This window comes from Bison bison, unplaced genomic scaffold, assembly GCF_000754665.1.
Source record: "Bison bison bison isolate TAMUID 2011002044 unplaced genomic scaffold, Bison_UMD1.0 scf7180017861046, whole genome shotgun sequence".
NCBI lineage: Eukaryota > Metazoa > Chordata > Mammalia > Artiodactyla > Bovidae > Bison > Bison bison.
Window position 1 is genome coordinate 1,502,111 of NW_011491618.1, and position 8,996 is coordinate 1,511,106.

General features: G+C 53.9%; 1 protein-coding gene across 2 annotated transcripts; it reads right to left on the reverse strand.

The window, feature by feature from the left end:
- Positions 1 to 3,360: 3,360 nt before the first annotated feature.
- Positions 3,361 to 8,885, reverse strand: HEXIM2 (hexamethylene bis-acetamide inducible 2). 2 transcript variants are annotated; one of them, XM_010832408.1, is made up of 3 exons: positions 8,462 to 8,885; positions 7,648 to 7,742; positions 3,361 to 4,355 (listed from the first exon to the last, which is right to left on the reverse strand). In XM_010832408.1, exons 2-3 carry the CDS (start codon positions 7,717 to 7,719, stop codon positions 3,561 to 3,563), a joined length of 867 nt encoding a protein of 288 aa, XP_010830710.1. In that variant the 5' UTR covers positions 7,720 to 7,742; positions 8,462 to 8,885; the 3' UTR covers positions 3,361 to 3,560. The 2 variants fall into 2 exon arrangements, with proteins under 2 accessions (XP_010830710.1, XP_010830711.1); XM_010832409.1 differs by having other exon boundaries at positions 7,648 to 7,745.
- Positions 8,886 to 8,996: the final 111 nt, after the last annotated feature.

Here is an 8,996-nt window from a genome sequence, read left to right on the forward strand (position 1 = left end):
GATCCCTGGTCAGGGGACTAAGATCCCGCAAGCCACTAAGGCGCTGGCAATAAATAAATACAATAAATTTAAAAACCATAAGGGTTGCTACAGGTAAGAGATTACAGGAAGAGCAGGCAAGTGTCAAGGCAGGAAGGTGAAGGAGGGCCTGAGCTGTGAGGGAGGGAGAAGGATGTTGGAGAGTTACAGAAACAGGGACATTGGCGGGGTGGTGGTGGGGGAGGCTTTCCTAGGCTGCCAGGGAGGTGGTCTGGAGAATGTAGTTGGTTGAGGAAGCAGAGCTGGATCCTGTAAACTTGGGAGCCACTGCCCTTTAGAGGACGGAGGGAGAACCAGGAGAGGGAGTCGGGCAGGCGCTTTGAGCGTTTGCTTCCTCTCAGACTTTAGACTGGAAGCTCCTGGGGGTGGGGGCAGGGACCTCATCTTCGCTGTTTTTAATTTTCTGAGCAGAACATCATCAAGGTAGGCAATTCCTTTAGAAACCCTGACACCAATGGAATGAAATCAAACACGTTAAGCAACAGGAAGATCACCCACCGCCCACCCACACCCTCACGGGGGAAGTGAGGCTGGCACTGGGCTGAGTGCCGGAGCCACCTCCGAGCAGCAGGGGGGCTCCCGAGACTTCCCAGGGCCAAGAGGCTACCCCTCACCCCTTGCAGGCCCCAGAGCCCTCAGAGGGCAGCACCCACCGAGGGTCTGGGATGGGGGAAGGGGCTGGCTGAGCACCTTGGGCTCCTTTGTCAGACCCAGGAAGGAGAGTGGGGGCAGCTACAGGAAGCAGGGGGGTGAGGAGCTCCCTCCGGAATCTATCCCCCCACTTCCCTCCCCTCCAGCTTTGCACAGCTCCTGCACATGCTCAGTGTGCCCTTGAATTGGGTTGGCTGGGGGAGGGCATTGACTGGCACCCCCACTTAAAGGGCCAGTGCCATCCTTGCCTGTGCCCAATGGGGCAATGGGGCAATGGGACCTGGCCACCCTCTTCACTCACACTGAACAACTTCATCTTGACCCCCATTCCCCTTTCCTGGCAAGCTCCTCCTGCCCTGTCACCTCTTATTCCCTGACCCCACCGCAGGTAGGGACTGTCCATTGGACACAAGGGTGTCCACCTTAGGTGGGGAAGAGAGAAGGATCCCAGACTAGGGGTATGCAGTCTCTCCTGGGAACTATCTGCCCCTCTGGGCCTCCATCCCCCAACCCAGGAGACAGAGAAGGTCCTGGAAAGCAAATGAGCTGGAGGGAATGAGGCCCTGGGCATCTGCTCTGGAAAGGCCTGGAGAGGAGAGAGGAGTGTCCAGGCCCAGCTTGCCCAGCAAACAGGGTGATGGGGGCTGTAACCTGGAGCTTCCTCACCGAAGTGGGCTCCTGGGAGAGGGAAAAGCAGGGAGGCAAAAAGAAACCACAGCACAGAGCTGGCTCCGCCCAGTGCTGAGGGTTAGGGGCACTGAGGTCAGGGACCCCCATGGGGGTAGGGAGCGATACTGACTCTTCACCGATCCTTCTCAGCCCCTCCTGACACTCTCCCAGCTCACACCCTTCTCTTTTTTTTTCTGTTTTCTTGCCCAATCCTGGGCCCCACTAGCCTTGGAAAAATTACCCCACCTCAGTGTGACCCTGACCCAGAGCCCTTCAACCATTGTGTATGTGTGTGTTGGCATTATGGCAGCTTTTCGGTCTCCAGGCTCCTCAGCTCCTTGGCGGAGAAAGGCCAAAATCTTCACCTGTCCCCTCCCCCATGTGCAACTCCTGCCTGCTCAGGGACACACCCCCAGCACCCTCTCCCTCGACACTGCTCCCACACCCCTCCCCCTACACTCTCAAGTCCTCTGGAATCTTCTGTCCCCTCCTAGTTACTTTTACACACACACACTCACACACACAGAGGCCTCCCGGTGGGTAAACAACTCTGTCCTGGCCCTGGCCCTCCCCTTTCCCTCTGGCTCCATGCTGAGGAATGCAGCCGCTGGGAGGCTGCCTGCGCCCTGCCCAGGGGCCTTCAGGCCCTTGGCTAGCACCCCCCAGGGGAAGGCCAGCCTAGGACCAGCTTTCCTGGAACCCAAAGCGGCTTCCTCTCTGAGCCTAGGGCTTTCCGTCTGCAAAGTGGAAACGATCATTCCCCCAGCCGATCATTCCCCCAGCCTTTTCCTGACAGAGCTGTCTGGGCTCAGAGGGGAGAGGGCTAAGACTCAGCCAGGGCTGGGGTCGGGGGAGACCCCAAAGATGGGAGATTCTGCCCTCATAAAAACCCATCCCTTCCTAGAATCTGTTCTGGCCTTGCTTCTGGTAGAAGACGCTGGTGAGGCCTGGGTGTGGCAGGGTAGAAATGAAAGTTATCCTGGCAACACAAGGGGTTTGTCAACATTTCCATCCCAGCAGCTCCCAGGCCTGAGCCCTTCTCTCCCTCAACGTGGCCTGTCAAGATGAGTTTTCCTGAAACGGAGGTTAGGCTGGGCCAGCCAGGCTTCCACCACTCCCTGAGCACGGTGGCAGAGCCAACACACGCTGGTTGACTAACTTCCCCTCCACCACCGCAGCCTGACACTCTGCAGCCACAAGAACAAGAGACAAGATGCCTGGGGAAGGGTGGGTCTGAGTGTGAGGGGGCGTGTGAACTCGATTCAGAGCCCATACTGCTGGTGTGTTGGTGGCATATCCGGGCTGACTCAGCTCTCCATTAGACAGACAGGTGAGGGGCTCACCTCCGAGGGAATTAACCACACAGGTGATTAAGCTAAAGGAGCAGGGATGCACAGGTGCACAGCAGGCCTCCAGCTCTTCTAAGGATCAATCCCCTGTCCCACCAGCCTTGGGGTTATTTTCCATCAGGAGAAAATCTCCCTTGAGCGTTTACACGTAAAGTGCCCTTCTCGGAGGTCAGAGGTCAAACCTGACAACTCACCTCCTGCTGAGAGACTGGAGGGGGGGTGTTTAGGGAGACTGTTAAGGACAAGGAGACACAAGGTCCCCAGACGTTGTCTAGCCCAGCCCTCTACACTGTGGAGAGAATAGGGAAAACACAGGGAGCCTGGGAATAAACCCTGAAGAAACCCCTGGCCTTGAGCCCAGGCCTTTCTCCTCCAGGGAAACTCCCAGTTCCTCAAGGCAATCTGGCATCTTAAGTCTGGCTCTGGCTGAACCTGGTGGTTCCCTCCCTCCTCTGCCTTCCCCTCTCTAAAACCTTCAGAGCAGTTGATGGCTCCTGGATACATGGAGCAGATTTCAGGCAACCAAGACACGGAGAAGCCCCCAGGGCAGGGGTCTCCCAGGCTTGAGGCAGCCCCAGGCCTCTCTGGGAAGAATGGGCTTTGATTCTTTCTCACAGCAGCCCTAGTGAAACCAATGCTAGTCACTCCCATGTGATTTCACCAAAATCATTTAATTCCTTTGTGAAAAGTAACATGACATCCAAGAACAAATTGTGGACATGACAAGGTAGAAGCCTGAGCCTGTATTGGCTGTTCTCAGGGAGAGCAGGGAGACTGAGACCTGTCTCCTTAAGACTCAGCTGGCCTGAGGGTACACTCCTTGAGTCAGCCTGGCTGGGGCAGGGGGCACCCCTAGCTGCCCGGCTGCCCACCACGGCGGCCACCTTCTCGGTTCCACATCTCATTCTCCTGCCGAAGTCGCTGGTTCTCCGTCCGGAGCCTCTCTACCTCGGCAGCCAGTTCCTCCACTTGGTAACAGGGGCGCCAGTTGGTGCATCCCCGCAGCTGCCGCAGCCTCCTCATCTCCTCCTCAGCTTGGGACAGCCGCCTCTCCAGATCCAGGTAGTCTCGCACCAGTTCCTCCTTGCTGCGGCCCTGCAGGCTCTCGGTGTGATACCGCTCGTAGGCCTCGGAGAAATCCTTCTGCTGGAACTCCCCACGAGCACGGCCCTGCCCGTCACTGTCCCCGGCCTCACTCTCCCCGCTGGAGCCTGGGTGGGAGGCCCCCTGGGGCACATCCAGGTTGGGCTCCTCGGGGTCTCGGTCGTTCATCAGGAACTGGGTGGTGTTGTAGGGTGCTACAGGCTGGCCTTTGGCGAACATCTCCTCTCGGACCCGGGAGGCCCGCTGGCTCTGCCTCTCGTCCCGCTGTTGCTTTTCAGCCCAGCTGAGCTCCAAGTAGGGCCGCCAGTGCCTCTTGCGCTTTGAGGGCCGCCGGCGGTGTTTCTTCCGGGCCAGCATGGCCTCTGCGGAACAAGCCCCTAGGCTCTGGGTGCGGGGACTCCTACCATTCCAGCCCAGGCCACCGCCAGCCCCAGGACGGTCTTCCTCCTCTGAGTGGCTCTCCATCCGAGGGGTCAGGGGCTGGGAACCTCCAGGGTCATGAGGCTCAGGGGATGTTCGGGGGCTCCCACAAGTGCCAGAGATCTGAAGAGAGAGGACAAAGGAGGAAGGATCACAGACGGCCTCTCCCCAGTGGTGGAATCCTTCTCTGTTCACCTAGCCTGAATCCAACCTGCACACACCCAGCTCGCTTGGTCCCTCTCTAGCCTCACACCTTCTACAACCATCTATCAGTTTATGGGCTTACCTGTCTACTGTCTGTCCTCTAACCCTCCCCCAAGCAAACCCATGCTTGGGTTTGGGGAGACCCAGAATCTTGCCTGCATATCTCACTCTGTAATGTCAATACCTGCAACAGTATCTGGCATAGAGTAAACATTCAATAAATACTCTGAAACAGGATGGAAAGTTGCTCATGATGTATTTGCTTGATCAGAAGCCCAAACAGCACTTGCTCTTCCCTCTTTAGAAAGCTTCTCTTACATGGATGGGCCCAGAAATTATTATACTGAGTGAAGTAAGTTAGAGAAATATCATGACACCCCTTAAATGTGCAATCTAGAAAGAAATGATACTAGTGAACTCACCTAGAAAACAGAAACAGACTCACAGACTTAGAAAAAGAAATTTTGGTTGCTGTGGGAAGGATAGTAGGGAGGGATAGTTAGGAGTTTGGAAGGGACATGTATACACAGCTATATTTAAAATGGACAACCAATAAGGACCTACTGTCCAGCACACAGAATTCTGCTCAATGTTATGTGGCAGCTTGGATGCTAGGGGAATTTGGGGGAGAATGGATACATGGATACGAATGCCTTGTGTGTGCTTAGTCGCTCAGTTATGCCCAACTCTCTGCCACCCCATGGACTGTAGCCCGCCAGACTCCTCTGTCCATAGGAGTTTTCAGGCAAGAATACTACAGTGGGTTGCCATTTCTTTCTCCAGATTTTCCCGATCCAAGGATCGAACCCATGCCTCCTGTGTCTCCTGCACTGCAGGTGGGTTCTTTACCACTGAAGTCCAGGTGACGCAAGTGGTTAAAAAAAAATCTGCCTGCCAATGCAGGAGGCATAAGAGACGTAGGTTCTATCCCTGGGTCAGGAAGATCCTCTGGAGGAGGGCATGGTCACCCAATCTAGTATTCTTGCCTGAAAAATCCCATGGATGGAGGAGCCACAGCATCACAAACAGTTGAAGACAACGGAAGTGACTTAGCACAGCACACACACACGTATCGCCGAGTCCCTTTGCTATTCACCCGAAACTATCACAATAGTTAATCAGCTATATTCCAAAACAAAATAAAAAAATTTTTTTAAGAAGAAAATGAAAACTTACCTTTCAGGCAAAGCTAGTTTCCTGGCAAATGCCCTGTACTATCCCACAGAACCCCCTTTTAGAAAGGCCCCAAGCTTAGCGCTTTGCTTAATCTCTGCTGTCACTGTCTTGAACTTCTTAGGAATTTTGAATTAGAAGCCCCACAATCTATGTGGCCAATCCCGCTTCCAGCTATCTGCATAGCTGATTCTTTTTCGTCCCTTAAGGTTTAGTTCCAATGTTAGCTCTTCAGAGGCCCTCCCTGACCATCCTATCTATGTGGCCCCCTCCTCCCCTTCCTAGTGATTCCCTGATATGTGACAGTTAGTGTCCCACTTAGCATTAGCACATTACTATTTACCATCTTTCTCTCCCCTAGAAGAATGGGTCCTGTCTGTTTGGTTCATCACTGTGTCGCTATGCATGGCTCAAGGTGAGTGTTCAATAAATACATATTTAATGACATAAGCCCAGAAGGGGGTGGGGGGACCCAAAAGATATCAGAACACGAGACTCTCTTTTCTGTCACTCCAGGGTGAACGGAGTGTATTTATTCCAGGCAGAAGTTGGAGGGCCAGGAAAGCACTAGGGAGAGGAAGGGCCAATCTCCAGTCTGTAGCCCAGAGAATTCTAGAACTTATCTAAGAGGTGGAAAGGATTCTGTCAAGAGTGTGTGTGTTCATGGCATCTGTTTATCTCTGTCGTGGTGAGGGTGGGAGTACTGAGTGCGGGGGGAGGGGAATGAATTGCTAGAAGTTTGTGGTTTGGGGAATTCTAATAATAACTACTAGCATTAGAACAGTGTTTTATAATGTTTAACACATTATACGTTGTGTTCAGGGATATCTGAGCATGGGTCTATTCAAGCATAGGGTTTGTCCTGGGAGGTGGACACGGTCCTATAAGAGCTGGAGGAGTGTTAACATGCATTTGGGAGACCCCAAAGTCCTCTTCATAATTTGGGATGGGGTATTTTGGGGGGGTGTGTGTATGTTGTTGGTTGTGTTGTATTATTACTTTACCTGCAGAGAGAGTATCAATGACAGGCTGTGTCTCCACCAGTGTCTTGGGCCAACTGAGAGCTTCTGCTCCATCCAGGAAGAGGCAAGGCCACTGGGAAGTCTGAGCTGCGGGGCTTACTTGCGTGTGCACAGTCATCCACCCATTCCCAGCCCTTAGCAAATGTCCTGCAGGAGCTTACCCCCACCCAAGCCAGCCCTGCCCTCAGCCCCACATGCCGCCTCCCTCCTAAAGGCCTGTCCCTCTACCACCATTACCACTACTGCAGGTAAGCTGTGTGATCTGGATGACTCATTTGCCCTCTCTGAACCTGACATGCCATGTACTCCAAGTTAAATAAATCCAGAAAATATACTGGAGGTAGCTAGGTATGGAGGGTCAGAGGGTAAGCATTCCCTCCTTACCTATAGGTAGCTGAGGACTAGGGGAAAAGAATGGGCAAGGTGGGGGCGGTGAGACAGCACACAGGTTGGGAGGCTTTGGGCTCCTGCTGTTGATCAGAAGGTGATGTTCTCTGAGGGCCTGATACAATCTGACTCTCCCCTCTCTCCTGGGTGATTTTCTACCCCCGAAACCCAACCTAAATTACAAACCAATGGCTCAAACTCTTCTCCCTGCTTCAGACTTGGTTCTCAGCCTAGACAAAAATGCAAGGCAGGGTTCTGTTGTTTAAGGCCCTAAGCTTAAATCCTAGGTCTTCTGCTTGCTGGCTGCATGATTCTAGAAAAGGCACTTCAGGGGACTTCCCTCACAGTTCATGCTTCCACTGCAGGAGGTGGGGGTTTGATCCCTGGATTCCTGGTAGGGGAACTAAGATAGGAAAAGGCTGCCTGGCCCGGGCAAGAGGAGGGGAGGTGTGGAAGTAGGTAAGCATTGACAGAAAAGCATTTTTTGAGATAGCTCAGTGCACAGTAGGGACTCATTTAAAAAATACTGGTTTCCCAAATCCACCACCACATCTGAGACAAGAAGCCACAATCCCAGTTGGCAGGATCCACCTTCAGGGCACTAAGGTGGTTGGGAGAATGGGGCTTACCTTGGCCTCCTCCAGGGCAGCTGGTGGTGGTTGGTTTGGAGAAGCCACCTTCTTCTGTTCCCAATCTTTCATCAGAGGCCTTTAACTAGTGACACCTGCTTTAAATAACACAAACTTAAGTCCAGAAGGAGAATTTTCAGGAGGATTCTGGCTGCCCAGCAAATTTTTACCAAGGCAGCGGCAACCATTTGTAGCATCAGACCTACATACCCTCATTTTCAAATAAAGGGCAGGAAGGCTGCCTCCACCCTGGTTTTCACACCTCCAAGCAGGGAGGGGGTCAAATGGGGATCAGGGAACCATCTTTCTAGCCCTGTTCCTCAGGTCCCAGGCCAGGGCTTACATCTTATTCTTCTGGAAGTCACCGAGGCCAAAGCAAGCAGCTAGGCAGCTACAGAGGAGAACCAAAGAGGGGGAAAAGACAGCCTGGGGAGGCAAATATACAGCAATGATCTGGAGAGGCAGGGAGTGGAGTGGGTCAGTGGCTCTGACAAGCCTGAGGAGGAGTCCTTTCCCCACTGCCTCCAGAGGCCCCCATCTTGACTGCAACCCCCCACCTCCATTCCGCGCTGGGCTCCAGAAGTCAACGCCCCAAGAGACACGACTGAGACCTGGGCCCAGCCTGGGACTGAGGCCCTTTCATCTACAGGGTTTGGCCGGCTTCCCTCCTCCTTCTCAATGGCAAACAGAAGAAAGGGGCAGTGATGTCTTCGCGCTATAGACAGCTGGGAGGGAAAGCCAACTGGGATAAGGATGGATTCCTTGGAAAAGGGGAAATGATCCGGGAAGGAGATTTTGCAAAGGCAGAACTGACCTATTTGCTGTCAGGGGCTATGCACAGGACTACGTCTGTGTGTCTTTCTGTGCGACCGCCTGTCTGTGCAATTCCAACGCCTCAGCCCTACCCACTACTGCAGCTCTGGTGAAGCCGCTCAGGCACTGAGCTTGGGGGGAGGAGGGGAGGAGGCCCTTCCCGGGGACCCCCTCCCCCCACGGCCCCGCCCGGCAGCGCGGTCCCTGCTGGGGGTTGTAGTTCTTCTACCTGGGGAAGCAGGATCAAGAGCCTGTCACGTCAACAAGCACACAGAAAACTCAAAACCCATCTACCCTTTCGCGAGCGGCATCCCGCGCTCATCGATGTCTCCTTTGATTGGTCCATTCACCTGTCAATATTCTTCCGTTCGTCAACGATTAGCTGTGCGGAAGCACAATCAGACCCGCCTTCCCTACCTCAATTAAAGAGTTCATTGATGGCGTTAATCTTTACTGGGCAGAAAATAGATCCGGCTGAAGGGGGAGGGGCTTGGGCGCGGAGGTATCCTCGGCCCTAGAGGCAGGCGACGAGAAGG

Bases quoted from the DNA above. Each gene is read 5' to 3' on its own strand.
- HEXIM2 (XM_010832408.1), bottom strand. From the start codon at position 7,719: ATGAAAGATTGGGAACAGAAGAAGGTGGCTTCTCCAAACCAACCACCA. The intron at 4,356-7,647 runs GTAAGCCCCATT...CTCTCTCTTCAG, and splicing joins CTGCCCTGGAGGAGGCCAAG to ATCTCTGGCACTTGTGGGAG.